General features: G+C 35.1%; 1 protein-coding gene and 2 pseudogenes across 1 annotated transcript; 1 reads left to right on the top strand and 2 right to left on the bottom strand.

The window, feature by feature from the left end:
- LOC107646358 lies at positions 872 to 6,256 on the top strand (annotated as a pseudogene).
- Positions 7,386 to 11,019, bottom strand: LOC107645658 (annotated as a pseudogene).
- Positions 12,712 to 15,433, bottom strand: LOC107645657 (protein FAM192A). Its single transcript, XM_016349731.2, has 7 exons — positions 15,219 to 15,433; positions 15,040 to 15,114; positions 14,886 to 14,943; positions 14,476 to 14,531; positions 14,116 to 14,178; positions 13,866 to 13,934; positions 12,712 to 13,233 (listed from the first exon to the last, which is right to left on the bottom strand). Exons 1-7 carry the CDS (start codon positions 15,276 to 15,278, stop codon positions 12,925 to 12,927), a joined length of 690 nt encoding a protein of 229 aa, XP_016205217.1. The 5' UTR covers positions 15,279 to 15,433; the 3' UTR covers positions 12,712 to 12,924.

Here is a 17,115-nt window from a genome sequence, read left to right as displayed (position 1 = left end):
TTTTATTAATAAATAAATGCATGTGTATATTGTGGGCGAGGTGCTCTCTATTTATGGCTGGAAAAATATTTGTCAACCCCTTTGTTTTTCTGGGTTTTTACACTTTTACTACATAGTTTTGACTTTTGCGTGTGGTTTGGGCCTCTTGATATATAATACATATGGAACCATGCATGATGTCAATCAAAGTCTTGTTTAAGTTACCGCATTTTGTGATGCAATCCACACTCCCACTAAGTTGCTGGTATTTTAATTGTGAATATATAATTTTACCGGTTATTATTATTAATAATATCTTCACAGTAGTATTTATTTATCTCCTATACCAAGTTACTATCCAATAGACCAATACCATGACTAAGTAATATATAATGCATGAATTTTTGGCATTCTGTTGTTTAGTTTCTTTCTGCGGCAGTTAGTTAGTTGGTTGGTCAGAAGATGGAAAATATTTTCGGTCCCTCCTTTACCTGGATAAACAACCCAAGTGTGTGTTTCTGTTTTTCTGCAAAATTATAGTACTTTCAAGTTTCAAGTCTCTGGATAACCAACCCAAAGTGTGTGTTGCTGTTTTTCTACAAAATTATAGTACCTTCAAGCCTATATTAATTGAATTGGAGAATCAATAAAACACACTTCAATTTACTTCATTAACATTTTTTTTGGTTGCCCATATTATTCTCCGACCCGACAGACTAAAGATTAATCCGTCGCGGATCTAAGTTCCATTTAAGGGTTTGCCGCTGACCAATGAGTTGTTACATGCACAAGGCGGAATTCAAATCCCGACAACTGCTTCAGCGGACTAGTGAGCTGACCACTCGACAAACCCAAGTTGATTTATTTCATTAACATTTTATTTATGTATTTATAATTTGGTGTTCTTGTTTTTGAAAATCCTGTGGGATAAGTCCATGTTCTAAGATTAAAAAAGAAAAGGATATCAACCCTTTGCATCATTATGGAATGGCCATGAAGGAATCTACCTTAGGGGTACTTCCAGGAAACACACGTCGCAATAATATGTCTATGTGCTCCTTTTGTTTGTTGCTTAGCCTTCACGTATCTTTAGAGTTTCACATTTAGTCACAACTTGGTATGCTATAAAACGTTATTATATACATGATAAGAATTTTTCTAAGTTGTTTGGTTCTGTTTCAACCTTATACTGCTTCAATAATTTTGTTATTTTGTAGTAGTGTTACATAACATAGGACTTAAAGAGTGTACTAGGGAGATGGGCCGTGAGAACGGTTACAAACGTGATGATGAGACAAGTTCATCAGAGAACCAAAAAGAAACAGTTCCATACTTCAAGCTGTTCTCGTTTGCAGATTCCACTGACATCTTGTTGATGATTGTTGGGACCATTGCCGCCATTGGAAATGGTATGGGAATGCCTCTCATGACATTAATATTTGGCCAAATGGCAAACGTCTTCGCTGATAACCTGTACAGTGAAGATATTGTCAACCAAGTTTCCAAGGTAAAATCCAGGAAACTAATATTCAGCTTAATCTGTATGTAATTGTGAAGAACCAAAATAATATTTAGTTATGCTGACCAAAATTGCAGATCAGTCTGAAATTTGTGTACTTGGCAATAGGCATAGGTGTTGCAGCATTCCTTCGTAAGTACCCCATAATTAGGTCACTGATTTTTGTTAACTCAATACAGTTATATATGAGTTATTCAGCAATGAAGATCATTGTTTCATGCTGCAGAGGTGGTATGTTGGATGGTGACAGGGGAAAGACAAGCTGCAAGAATAAGGGGTTTGTACTTGAAGACTATTCTAAGACAAGATATTGCTTTCTTTGATAAAGAGACAAACACTGGTGAGGTCATAGGTAGAATGTCAGGTGACACAGTCCTTATTCAAGATGCCATGGGTGAGAAGGTAATAATACTAATAATACTACTATATCTATATCTATATATGTATCATATGCTGCTGCAACATTCATATACTAAAAGCTTGCTTGCATAAACAGGTTGGGAAATTTGTGCAGTTAATTGCAACATTTGTTGGAGGGTATGTGATATCATTTGTCAGAGGGTGGCTTCTAACTCTTGTCTTGTTGTCTGCTCTTCCAATTCTCGCTATAGCTGGCGCAGCTTTGGCCATCACCATAGAAAAGATGGCAACCATAGGTCAAAATGCTTATGAAAAAGCAGCACATGTAGTTGAACAGACAATAGGTTCTATAAGAACAGTATGTTAACAAAGCCTAAATAAATATCTTTTGAAATTTATTGTTAGCTTCAGAGTCTTATATCAGGTTCTGCCATGATATTGATTATTTCCCTTTTTACATATATTTCAAGGTTGCATCCTTCACTGGGGAAAAGCAAGCAGTATCTAGTTATGAAAAACGTCTTGAAGATGCATACAAATCAGGAGTTAGCGAAGGCATAGCAGCTGGAATGGGTTTTGGCGTTGTTACCTGTGTCATTTTTTGCGGTTATGCTTTGGCTGTATGGTATGGTTCAAAGATGATAATGGAAAAAGGATATAATGGGGGTATGGTGGTCAATGTCATGGTTGCTGCGTTAAGTGCTTCCATGTAAGTATATAGATACCTTTGGAATAAAACTAGATGCATTCTATTTGCTTGCCTAATTCTGTGTATGTATATGTTAGGTCTCTTGGGGAAGCAAGTCCTTGCTTAAGTGCTTTTGCTTCGGGTAAAGCAGCAGCCTATAAAATGTTTCAAACAATTGAGAGAAAGCCTGAGATTGATGCTTATGATCCTACTGGAAAAACATTGGAAGATATTCATGGCGATATAGAGTTGAGGGATGTCTATTTCAGTTATCCGGCCAGACCCGAGGAGCTGATATTCAACGGATTCTCTCTGCATATTCCAAGTGGCACAACTGCGGCTTTAGTAGGACAAAGTGGAAGTGGGAAGTCCACAGTTATCAGTTTGATGGAAAGATTCTATGATCCACAGGCAGGTGAAGTTCTTATTGATGGCATTAACATTAGAGAATTTCAGGTTAGATGGATAAGAGGAAAAGTTGGCCTTGTCAGCCAGGAGCCAGTGTTGTTTGCATCTAGCATCAAGGATAACATTGCTTATGGAAAGGAGGGAGCAACAATCGAAGAGATTAAAGTTGCAACTGAACTTGCAAATGCTGCTAATTTCATTGATAAACTGCCAAAGGTTCTACAATATCAAAGGAATTTTTGGATTTATAATCTTTGTAACTCGTTAAGTAAACTTATTTAAATGCTTTATAACCTTGTGATGCGTATATAGGGATTGGAAACAATGGTTGGTGAGCATGGAACACAACTATCTGGTGGACAGAAGCAACGCATTGCCATTGCAAGAGCTATCCTAAAAGATCCAAGGATTTTGCTTCTAGATGAAGCCACAAGTGCACTTGATGCAGAATCTGAAAGAATAGTGCAAGAGGCCCTAGACAGGATCATGATCAACAGAACTACTGTTATTGTAGCTCATCGCCTAAGCACTGTGAAGAATGCAGACATGATTGCTGTAATTCATAGAGGGAAAATGGTTGAGAAAGGTACAGAGCATGCAAAGATAAGACATGGATTCTCTCATCATGATAAAATTTTGTTTTATATATATTTGTAACTGACTTCATGTTTATCAATCAGGAACACATGTTGAATTAGTCAAGGACCCCGAAGGAGCTTACTCTCAGCTAATACGTTTACAAGAGGTAAGAGAGGAGGATTCATTAAAGAATGCAGACAATCAAAACAAGTCTGAACTCTCAAAAAGTAAAAGGTGGTCATTTCAAAGATCAGAATCATCTGTTGGTAGCAGTTGCCGCCACTCGACTTCCTTCGGCTTACCTACAGGAGCTAATATCCTTGATCCTAAAGTTGAAACTCCAAGAGAAGAGGATGTACCATCACAAGAGGTTCCACTATGGTGGCTTTTTTCCCTTAACAAACCAGAGATTCCAGTGCTTCTTATGGGATCTATAGCTGCCACAGCAAATGGTGCTATATGGCCAGTGTTTGGTTTGTTGCTTTCTAGTGCCATCAAAACATTTTATGAACCATTCAATGAGTTAAAGAAGGACTCAAAATTTTGGGCACTAATGTTTGTGACCCTTGGACTTGCATCTTTAATTGCTCTTATAGCAAGAGGATACTTTTTCTTGTGGCTGGCCATAAGCTAATCCAGCGAATTAGGTTGCTATGTTTTGAGAAGGTGATCAACATGGAGGTTTCATGGTTTGATGAGGCTGATCATTCGAGTGGCGCAATCGGTTCAAGGCTCTCGACGGATGCTACATCTGTTCGTGCCCTTGTTGGGGATGCATTAGGACTACTAGTTCAAAATATTGCAACAGCATGTACAGGCTTGATCATTGCTTTCGTTGCAAGCTGGCAATTGGCGTTGATCATTGTTGTCATAGCCCCTCTTGTTGGATTGAATGGATATGTTCAAATGAAGTTCTTGAAAGGCTTCAGTTCAGATGCAAAGGTGAGACTTTTCCATCTCAATACTTTGCTATGAAAGTACTTCATGGTTTATTAGACTCATCGAAAAATCCTATGATAATATGCATATTTTTATGCAGCGGATGTATGAGGAAGCGAGCCAGGTTGCTAATGATGCAGTTGGAAGCATAAGAACAGTGGCATCTTTCTGCGCTGAAGAGAAAGTTATGGAATTCTATAAGAAGAAATGTGAAGGTCCAAGGAAAACAGGAATAAGGCAAGGCTTGATTAGTGGAATAGGATTCGGGGTTTCATTTTTTCTTCTCTATTGCGTCTATGCAACCTGTTTCTATGCTGGAGCTAGATTTGTGAAGGATGGCAAGGCATCATTCTCAGATGTTTTAAGGGTACTTAGTACTAACTCTTTTTAGCACTTGCACCTGAATTTTCAATATTTCTTCACTAAAAGCTTCCTTCTTTGGATTTGTTGTAGGTTTTCTTTGCTTTAACTATGGCAGCTAACGCAATTTCCCAATCAAGCTCACTTGCACCTGATTCTAGCAAAGCCAAGTCAGCTGCTGCTTCCATATTTGGACTTCTTGATATGAAGTCAAAGATAGATCCAAGTGATGAGTCTGGGACAACACTGGATAATGTAAATGGTGAAATTAAGTTTCGCCATGTAGGCTTTAAGTATCCATCTAGACCGGATATACAGATTTTTCGAGACCTAAGTTTGACCATCCATTCTGGCAAAGTAAATTAAGCACTCTTCTTTCAAGCTCCATTTCATGTTATCAAATTGATGAAGATGCATGTTATCAAACTAACCATTTCAATCAAATTTTCCAGACAGTGGCCCTTGTTGGTGAGAGTGGAAGCGGGAAATCCACAGTGATTGCTTTGTTACAAAGATTCTTCGATCCAGATTTTGGTCAAATCACACTTGATGGGATAGAAATTCAGAAATTGCAGCTCAAGTGGTTGAGGCAGCAGATAGGGCTTGTAGGTCAAGAGCCAGTATTATTCAATGACACCATTCGTGCCAACATTGCATATGGTAAAGGAGGCAATGCAACTGAAGCAGAAATCATACAAGTAGCAGAACTGGCCAATGCTCATGGCTTTATTAGTGCCTTACAACAGGTAAAAAGCAACACTCAACTTGTTGGTATTTGTGTTTTTTCAATTGAGTTATGGTTTTTGGATTTGGTGTAATAGGGTTATGATACTGTGGTGGGAGAGAGGGGAATACAGTTATCTGGTGGGCAGAAGCAACGTGTAGCCATTGCACGTGCTATAATAAAGAGTCCAAAGATATTGCTACTTGATGAGGCCACAAGTGCATTGGATGCAGAGTCGGAGAGAGTTGTTCAAGATGCATTAGACAAAGTGATTGTGAATAGAACCACTGTGGTTGTGGCACATCGTCTATCCACAATTAAAAATGCAGATGTCATTGCTGTAGTTAAAGATGGAGTTATTGTGGAAAAAGGAAGGCATGAGACCCTAATTAGCATGGAGGATGGTTTTTATGCTTCCTTGGTCCAACTTCATTATAGTGCGTCAACAGCATGACAACAACTTTGTTATGATGCTAGGCAATTCGTTATCCTTGCTTATCTTTTCCAATTTCCAAGATGAAAATTGGTACGTAGTGTGACTAATGTAATAGTTGTGTTGAATTCTTAGTAAAGAATTGGAAATAGATCATGCAATCACCATTAGGTAACGTTTGGAAGAAAGACAGAGACTGAGAGACTAAGACTAAAATAAGTTCTAGTATTATGTTTGATATAAAGTAGGAGACAGAAATTAAAATCAGAATGAAGTTCTAATTTAATTTGCACAAAAGATAAAGTTGAAATTAATTAATTGAAATTGGGATATTTTAAGTATAAAATGTTATTAAAATTTCAATTTCCGTCTCCAAAATTTTCAATCTTCTGTGTCCCTACTTTTTTAAAGTACTGAAATACTGAAATTTTAGAGACAAACTAAAAATTTTAGTAACAGTTTCTAGACCAACAAATATACTGAGTCCCAATCTCCGTCTCAGTACTTCAAAACAAAAACAAATGCTACCTTAATATTTTAGAGAAAGCAAAAAAAGTTTATAATATCCTACAAAAAGGTTAGTATTAAGAAAATTTCACCTTACGCACATACACATACATGTATTTGTTAATGTTGCAAGTGTGAGGAATGTATGAAGTTAGTCTCATATCAAAAAAAGCAAGGAAGAATGAGAATTTTATAAGATGAGAGACCCATTAACTTATTACCTTAGGTAGCGTTTGGTGAAGAGACAGAGACGGAAAGACTGAGAGACAGAGACGGAAAGACTGAAATTAAAAAAATCTCAGTATTCTGTTTGGTGCAAAGTGAGAGACAGAAATTGAAATAAGAATAAAATTCTAATTTAATTTGTACAAAGGGTAAAATTGGAATTAATTAATTGAAATGAAGGTATTTTAGGTATAAAATGTTATTAAAGTTTCAGTCTCATTCTCTAAAAATTTTAGTTCCTGTGTCCCTACTTTTTAGAGGTACTGAAATACTAAAATTTTGGGGATAGAGACAGAAATTTTAGTACCAGTCTCTGAACTCAGTCTCTGTCTCAGTACTTCAAAATAAACGCTACCTTAAGGTTTTGAGTTGGATGTAGTATCATTTCATCTTATGTTATCTCAATCTCCGCAGACACGGTACTTAAAATGGACTATTTGTATCCAAAATGCATTTTATCTTATTAGTAGCCTTAAATACCAGATCCCAGATATCTCAATTTCAAATTTAAGATACACAATTTAGAGGATAAATCTGCCTATTTTATATTAAAGTGACATGCATGAACAAGAACTAACTAGATCATGAGCCATAACCAAAACGCATAAGCTAAAAGAAGCCAGGAAGAAATAGTTTGATTTGTCCATACTGCCCTTTCATCAAAGATCACAAACTTCAGGTCTATATTATCTTCATAAAAAATATATATACAAAATGAAATAAAGATACTTCACTGTTGTGTTTTAGCAAAAGTAAAGGATGTAATGCAAATTGCTTATGAATTAAATATCAAAACCAACGCCTTCTGGCCCAGATTCAACCACACGTGCAATCGAGTTTGCATACTTTCGAAACTGCAACAATCAGTGCATTATAGTTAGCTATTTCTCATTCATTATTACACCACCACTAAATTTTCAATCTCATCAGTGCTAAGAGTAAGGATTTAAGCTCTTAGAGAATTGGACTTCTGTAGTAGGTACAAGTATAACAAATATAGCTCAAGTCATGAATCTTAATTTTCATTTCCTTGTGATTAAGGAGGCATTATGGATGCACTGTAAAGCTATTCAAGGCAACAAGGAGACTAGAACAGGCACAAATAGTAAAGTAAACAATTGACCATGTACCTCTTCGATTATCTCTTCAGACTTGTGACCTAACAGTTCCACTTTAGCAGCTCCAGATTCCTTTACTGACTTCATTTTACCATTTGTAGCATCCACCTATCAATTGCAGAAGAAATAACAAAAATTCACTCTTTCGTCACAAATTACTTTATTATGAAACTCAGAAATTGTACCTCTTCTAACACGGCCTCAACATTTCTCCGTCTTGTTTCAATATCACGTTTCTTATATTCCACATCGGATGTTGTACCATTTAGGTATTTTGTTGATTTTTCCCGCATAATAGTGCACTCTTTCTCTACCTGCCTTTTCGTTTCTTCCATCTGCAAAACTAAGGAAGGGAAACAAGTAGAGAAGTTGCATGGTTTTATACTAAAAAAGCATTACAAAATAATCTAGCATATAGTTATGCCGCATTTCAGTAAACAGATGCCATTGAAAAATTTGAAGAGAAAAATACAGCATTGGGTGAAAATAATTTAGGTCATTTGTGAACAGCTTTCAGCAATGTCTTCTGTAAAAATAGCAATATAAATTGGAAAAGGAAATGCGAGCATTGCCTGCCCAAGAATGTACCTTTGTTTTTCAGCCAATTTGGACTCAAGCGACTTCTCCAATACTTGTTCATCGCTAAGTTTAGCTTTCAAAGCTTTAAGCTCCTTTTCAACCGATTTAGCAGAATTTACCTATATGAAGTGCTACTGATATCAAACAAGAGGTTTTGCACAATAGTAATCATTGAAGGAAGTTATATATATATAACAAAAGAAGCAGCTTTTCTCTCCATGGACCATGTTAATGTGGAGAATTCATATTATATTTTCAATCACTAAGACAGAATGAAAGCAGAACACCAATGGCAAAAGTACGTTGATACCTGTTCCTTTATAGCCAGCATTTGCTTGTAGTGCTTTGACATTTTCTTGCCAACCTAAGAAAAGAAGTTAATAAAATAAGAAAATGTCTATACTAGATTACTTTACGGCTGCCTAAAATACAGATGACGGAAAAAAAATACCTGCCCTGGAACAATATACCTTGGAATAAACTTCAAGGAGAGAAGTCTTCTCATGGAAAGTTTGCATTGCCAACCTTTCAGCTTTCATTGCCTCTTCTCGAGCTAATTTCTTCTCTTCTAAAGCCCTCTTTAGCAAAAAGTAGAGAAGATAATTTACATTAGTGAATAGGCAGAGAAAATATCTTAAGTCTCTACACAACAATAAAGAAACATATAACAATTAGTCAGTTATGCAAACAGAACATGTTAACTTGCATCATTAACAGAACAGAACAGAACAGTTTAGTTCAAACCTCACATAACAAAACACAATTTAACATAAATATAAAAAAGTAATAAACAAATAATGATTAGAAAGAAGTAGCTTGTTTCATGGCAATTTTCATCACGCAGACACCTAAAAAATGGAAAGCATTAGTATCTGATCATACTTAAATTACTAAGAAGACAGTAAAGTAGTCCAATAATCTCCAGTTTAATGTTCACACAAGCAGGCTTGCAGGGAGAAAAGTATACAACATATTGGTTGCAAAGAACATAAAAGCAATTAACTTAGGTGATGCCTATAAAAGAACAATGAAGTGAACATCATCAACAAAGTTAATTTGCAATCGAGCTAATTATTGATACGAAACAGATAGAACTTGTACCTGAATTTTGTCAGGTGATTGGGCAATTTTTGAACGTAGATTCTCATTTTCTTGAGCATTTTGTGACAGTGTAAATTCAGCATTAGAAATCTGCATTAAGAAATGGAGAATAAGTCTATGATAAGGTTAACCATTCATTGCTGATTGTTATAATTAGCTTGTAATATATTCAGAAGTTGCATTATCTATTGAAAGGAAATAAATTTTTACTCCTCTATAGATGTTCTGCCCATATACCATCCAAAATCACCAAGAATAAGCCAATAAGGCATAAGATTTGATAACTCACAATGATAAGCTTCTATAGACCAAAGCTACAGATGATATGATAAGGGACAATAAACTCACCTTCGCATCCATTTCTTCTGCCTGGTCCTTTGACTTCTTTAAAGTAGTCCTCAGTGACACCTGATTTTTATTAAGGGTCATGATAGTGTTACGAAGTTCCGCAACCTTTGCATCAACCTCCTGAACAACAGCCATCTCTTTTTCCCTAGCTTCATTCAAGTTGGAAATCTCTGATTTCACCTGCAACCAGAAACGGTCAACAAAGGCTAATACTCAAGTAAATTCAAAAATGATTATGTGATCCATCCACAAATAAACCTGAGGAATCTCATTCTCCTCCAAATTTATTCGCTGCTCCTCCAGAGCGCTGACTTCGTCTCCAATTTTTTATATCTCAACCAATTTCCCTTCCCTACAATTTTTTAATTGAAGAAAAGAAAATGAGAATTGAAAACAAGCAACAAGTATGAAGACATATATGGATGCAATCACTTGGATTATTGTGCTAAGAAATGCTTATCAGTTTCTCCTAACTTTCTATAAAAAGGGCAAAGAAGTATCCACCTATAGAGAACAAAATTGACAATAGCGCCGATGAAAAACTCGGTGCGCTGAGTGTCCGGCATAAGGAGATCAGCGAACGTGAACGTGAACGTGAACTTCCCAGGGCACTCGAGTATGGCCAGCACCTCCTTAATCCTGTAGTGCAGTTTTATAGCGCGGATGGACTCCATGTGAAGTTCAGGATCATCGAAATTCGACACCGCTTCAAAATCAAGCTGCTCATTCTCTTCCCTGTTGACAGAGACACCAACTCGCAAATTCGAGAACACAAAACGGAAATAAGAATGGTGCATCGTAACTAACTTTTTTGAGTAACAGAATTCAGGTAAACGCAAGAAAACTAACTCGTAACAGAATCAAAAACGAAGAAAGAGTAACAAATTAGTACTCAAGAAAGTCGAGGTGGAGGAGGAGGCGAGTATAGAGTTCGAAGATCAAGTCAGGGTTTGGGTGGATGAAGTCTTGCTCAATCATGTTGGCAATCTGCAATTGCGCTAAGGTTGTGATTATCTCTGGTCTCGAAAGCCTTGGGTACTCGTACTTCGACGTCGCCATTGTCGTTGTCTTCTTCTTCCCCAGAAGCAAAATCGGCAGACTGAGAAAGCCGGAACAGTGATGATAATAAAAGGGAAAAAAACTAAAATAGAAATTAATACCTAGTTGCACTGGAAATTAAAATAGCGATAACTTTTCCCGCCATTTACTTGTCTTGGATTTGGCTGCCTGGTGGTAGAAGTCCAATGTTGAGTCCGATGGAGGCTACTTATATACAACATTGTTCGCGTATATGTTAGGCCCAATGATTATGCCACTATGCCAGTGTCTAAGTGAGTTGAAACTAAGCCCATCATGTCTTCAAAAAGAAAAAATTAAGCCCATCATGGACACTACTCGTATCGAACATAAGCCAGCTGCAGCTGAGACTTAGCTCAAATGATCAAACCATATGTCTCTTAATATGTTGCACCTGGGTTCAAACTTTAATGAGTGTACTAGCGTTTGGTGGAGAGATAGAAACGAAAAGACTGAGACTGAGAGACAAAGATTAAGAGACAGAGATTAAAATAAATCTCAGTATTCTGTTTGGTGCAAAGTAGGAGACATAAATTGAAACAAGAATAAAATTCTAATTTAATTTATACAAAGGGTAAAATTGGAATTAATTAATTGAAATGAGGATATTTTAGGTATAAAATGTTATTAAAGTTTTAGTCTCCATCTCTAAAAATTTTAGTCCCCTGTGTCCCTACTTTTTGGAGGTACTGAAATACTGACATTTTAGGGACAGATACAAAAATTTTAGTACCAGTCTTTGAACCAACAAACATGATACTGAGTTTCAGTCTTCCAGTCTCTATCTCAGTATCTCAAAACTAACGCTACTTTAGTGTTGAATATAAACTCTTAAATGTTGTGTGAATAAGTGTGTAGTGTGAATGTCTTGTGATATTTAGGATTGGGAGTTATTAAAAAAAAAAAAAAACCCCGGCTTATTGTTAAGCCGCCTAAATACTCCATTTTTTTCCCCGTAAAATTAGTCAACTTTCAGCAACTAAGGCTTGGGAAAGATAGAGGAACTGTTAGACTCCCATCAAGCTGCAATAGGGTTTGAACAAATTTCCTTTTATATATTCTAATTTCTCAGCTGATCTTTATTAATGAATTTACTCTGAGCTTTTTTAAGTGCTATTAAATTGTTAAAAAAAATTAACAAAAAAAATTTATTTTTTAGTATATTTGACAAATTTTTAAAAATAAAATTAAAATTATTAGTAAAATAAAAAAATATTTTTTTTTAAAAGTTATAATTTATATTTTTTAAAAGATTTTTTATTTAAAAAAGTATATTTTAACATAATAAATAAATAATTAAAATATTTTTATATTTTTGTACTCAAATATAACTATTAGATAAAAATATATTTTTATATCAAAAGACATTTTATCCTAGATGTCCAAATAATAAATTACTTTTACATTTTTAAAAAATCTTTTTAAAAAATCACTCAAAAAACATTTTTTTCGAAAGCTCAAGCAAACAAATCCTTCATCCAATACTGATGGAGAAGGAACTAAAACCTAGACCGTTTGTGCTGCTTACTTGATTTAAAATTCATTTCACCGAAAGGTTAGGTCAGATATGTTATTACATAACAGACAAACTGAAAATAACTATTTTAGGAAAATTTCTTGAGAAAATAATGTAAACGATAATCACGCTGCACCCAATTGTATATGATAACTTCTTTTTTTTTTTTAAGACGTGTTTTATGGTAACAGTCCCCAAAAAAGAAAAGGAAAAAAAAATTCTTTGAAAGTAAACGGCTATCATAATTTAAATTTCAACAAGAGCCAAATCCTATTCATGCTCAATTTTCTATTCCACAAATAAAAAATGTACATGGTTAAGTTGGATGTGATTGTGATGCCTTGTTGCCTTTTAGGCATCCACAATGGAAGTGTTAGGCATGAAAGATATACAACAGATAACTAGAGGCTATGGCTATATGATAAGGAACAAGATCTCTAACTCATCACAATACAAAAATCAAATTACAAATCCTCATCACTTTCGTCACTGTAGGAAACAAGGGCATTTAATGATTGTGCTGGCTCTGAAGACTTAGGCTTATCATTTTCAGTAGTAGTTTCAGCTTTAGAAACATCAGCATTTGCTCCATCTATCTTGGCCTTTTTAGCTTGGGGTTCACTATCATCATTCTCGAGAGTGGTTTCCGCTTTTGAAACTTCTTCAGCATTTTTTTCATCCGCCTTGGCCTTTTTAGCTTGGGGCTTGACTTTTATAATCATGCTTAATGGACGCGAGGACGGATTCTTCTTTACTCCAGCAGACTTTTCTTCCTGCAAGAGAAAAGAGGTTATTCGATAACCATGAAAATAACAAAGTTCTGACATTCAATTGTCACAAAAATCATCAAGCAATGATCTATTAATCAAATCCAGATTAAATGAGTATTTTTATAATGCCTCAGTGCAGAAAGCTGCATAATCATCCATGAAGAACCTTATTAGATGCTAATTTCATAGGTTGATGCATTATGTATTCAATAAGCCATATAATGTGCATATCAAATGACAACTTGTGTTTCTTAAATGCACAGTTATCATTTTAAAATCACATGCATTGCTTTCATTGATCAACAAATTAGGCATCCCTTCAGAGATTGACCCTTGCAGCACTACAACTTATGGCTTCTATTTACTTCGTAGTTGAATAAACACAGTTAAATGTGCAGATGTCAATAATAAGATAATATAAGCAGTCTATAATACCGCCACAAAATAAGACAGTCTTCATTTGGGAAACCACCATGAATGATTTTGTATAAACTTTGAAATCATGGAAAATAGAACTAGGGATAGGAAAATGCTGATGGTGGGCATTAAGTAAGGATGTTATTCGAGAACTCAGCAAATCAGTAGTAACATTAATTTAAGTTTGGAAGCAACGCACAAAAAATTCAAGCACCAACCTGAACCATAGGTAAAGGGGCTTTTTCCTTAATTTCATGCACAAAATTGGATTGTGCTGCCACCGCTGCCTGAAATTAAAATACAAGAACAATATTTATAAAATAAATATTGACTAAATAATAGACTCGTATTATTAAATTCAGTTCACCAATTATGTTATTTTCAAGTGAATATTCCTTGAGACGTACAAGAAAATGTGTATACTACTTCTTAAAGAAAAGTAAAGAGACAAGAGATAAGATGACCAACCTGAAAGTTACGTAATTCTTCAGCTTCTGCGTCTGCTACTTTCCGTTCATATTCCCTCCTAGTCTGAAAGTTGGAGATAAAATGAACAAAGTTTACTTAAGAAAAGAAGAAGCTTTTCATAGTTTCATAAACTTTGTGCAACAATGTGTTCAGGCAGGCATTTCTTAACCTCTACATGATGTTGAGGACATCAAATTGTTTCTGAACAATCTAAAATAGCTATTTGTACATCCCTTGGAGCAATGTGCTTATGTACATATCAAAATCAAATAAGATAAATTTTCCCAAATGAAAATTCCAGACTCTAGTCATGAAAAACTCTAGAAGAGTGATGCTGTAAAAACAAAATCAGAAACTCACTGTTTCATAGTTATCAAGAAACTCAGTCTCATCTTCATCTAAAGCTTTAGGTGGTCCTGTAATTATTAAAGACGGGTCAAAATCGAATCTGGAACGGAAACTAAAACCACATGCACACAAGAGAAAGGCATAAAACAATTAACACAACCTAAACCTGTCTAAGAGGGCCAATCAATAATCCAACTCAAGTGTTCACTTAAACTCGTGAAACTTAGGTAAACTCTAGTAAATTTCAATTAAACTTGATATGAGACCTAAGCTTGTATGAGTAAACTCACTCAAGGGTGATAAGCTTGAACATAATGCACGGATTTATTAACAGGTTGACAATCAGTATTACTACACACTATCACATTCAATTCTTCCAAGTAAGAAACGAGTTACATATTCAATGCTTGTTGAACACTCACTGTGCTTAAACCTTTCATTAAACTCCGCATCCTTCTTATCTTTATTCTCCTTTAGAATCTGCCAAGGAAATATTTTGAAATTAAGGGGAACCGGGAAAATATTGAAAATTGTGAAAATTGGGAAGTTTTGAGAATTTAGCAATAACGAGCGAACCTCGTAGAGAGGTCTATCCCTCTGAGCAGTTCCATCTTCGACTCGTTCTCCCCTTGTTCGTTTAGCCTCCACCAGCTGTTCCCATGCAAAATTAAGAAGTAATTTTGAAACCCTGCCCTAATTTATGGCGGTAAAAAGAATATTGAAGAGCTTGTGCAAGGGAAAGGTAGATATTTTACTTGGTCCTCGGAGACGAAGTTCATAATCCTGAGAGGGCGATCGGAGTCGTCTTCAGCCATGGATGGTTTTGCGATCTGCAAAGGTCTCAGAATTCAGAATAACGAACAGAGTTTACTGATTTTGCGATTTGGATTTCTGTTTCAGGTTCTGAAAGCTTTTGGGCCCTTGTGTTATTGTAACATTTGAATCCAATCCAAAAAACAATTTTGTAAGTTTATGGTGTGGGTAAGTTGGACTTCGGAGTTTCTGGAGTTAATATTTAGAGAAAACACCCAACTCAATCTTTACTTATTTTTAAAGACAACGCGATTCTAGTTAAAAGATGACACTAAATTTTAAATTCTAAACTTTAAAAAATGACACTTCGATCTTTAATTTTTTTATTTTTAGACAATACGATTTATCTATTAAAAAATTTATTAAATAATAACAAAAATTAATTTTGTAGGGGTTTATTTGTATTTTGTGAGGGTTTTAAACCTCCACGAACTATTAATAAATTTGTTTTTGAAAAATTTCTTCATTAATAGTGGTTAAATGAAGAAAAACCATTGATAAAAATAATGCCGTAAAAAAATAGTTATTGTAGTACAAATATCTTTTAAAGAAAAAAAATAACATCGAATAAGAAATGAAAGAAGAGAAATTTAGTGTTAATAATATTGGTATTGGTGATCATGACATGAGAAGAGATAATGATGATGATAAAGTATGGTGACATAATAAAAATAATAGAAGTAAGAGTGATAATAATGACGACGAATAAAGTAGTGGTAGTAATTGGTTATATTGTTGAAAAAAATTTTGTAGGGTTTAAAACTCCCCACAAAATACAAATAAAATTTCCACAAAATTAATTTCTGTTATTGTTTAATAATTTTTTTAACAGAGGAATCGTATTGTCCCAAAATAAAAAAAAAGTTGAGGATCGAAATTTCCATTTTTTTTACTGGGATCGTGTTGTATTTTGTGAAATTTTAGTTATCTTTTTTTAGTTCCCAAATTTTGTAAATGTGACTCATATTAGTCTTTGAGACAATTTCTGACACAAAAACGTTAATGAGGCACTGACATGGACAACCAAATGTTATGCTAAAACTTGTAAAACGATGCCATTTTGGTTGGATTCTCTAAATTTTGAATTTTCACTTTAGAGGATAAAGTATGATATCTCGCCCTTAAATTGTTTCTCTTTCATATCTACGTCACTTGTGTATCGAAAATCATCCCATGGACTAACATGAATCACATTTACAAAGTTTGGAGACTAAATAGAGGAAACTAAAACTTCAGGGAGTAAATTGAGGTTCGCGTTCAAGTCGAGGGACCAAATTGAGTATTATCTCGAGTTTGATGGTCTTATAACTATTAAATAATTTTGATGGTAAATACCAATTTGGTACCTGACAGATTCTGGCCGTGACAAATGATATCTGACTCTTGTTATTAACGAAATAGTCCTAAAAGTTTTTTAATTTTGACAAAATACCCAACCGTGAAAAAATAACGTCACAGTGAGCTCCGATGATGGCAGAGAGCTCCAACGATCTTCTTCTTCGTGTTCACGGCTTTTTCTTCTTCAACACGATGTTGCGTCCCCTTTTGCCATGGCAGCTGAAAAAAAAAAAGACCACCATGACACGCGGCTGCACCTCATCGCATTCTTTGTGTTCGCCACTTCTTCTTCTTCAATATGCTGCTGCATCCCTTTCCGTCATGGCAGCACCTCGTTACTGCATCCCCTTCTCTGCCATCATCAAGGCTCTCTTCTGACAGCCACATCAGCATTTTTCATTCACTGTGACGTCATCTTTTTTACGGTTGGATAATTTTGTCAAATTTTAAAATCTTTCAAGGACTATTTTGTCAATAACAAAATTAACTACCGTTTGTCAG

The sequence above is a fragment of the Arachis ipaensis genome, chromosome B06 (genome assembly GCF_000816755.2).
Source record: "Arachis ipaensis cultivar K30076 chromosome B06, Araip1.1, whole genome shotgun sequence".
In the NCBI taxonomy this organism is placed as follows: Eukaryota; Viridiplantae; Streptophyta; class Magnoliopsida; order Fabales; family Fabaceae; genus Arachis; species Arachis ipaensis.
The sequence above is the reverse complement of the archived record's forward strand: the minus strand, read 5'-3'. Positions and strand labels throughout refer to the sequence as shown.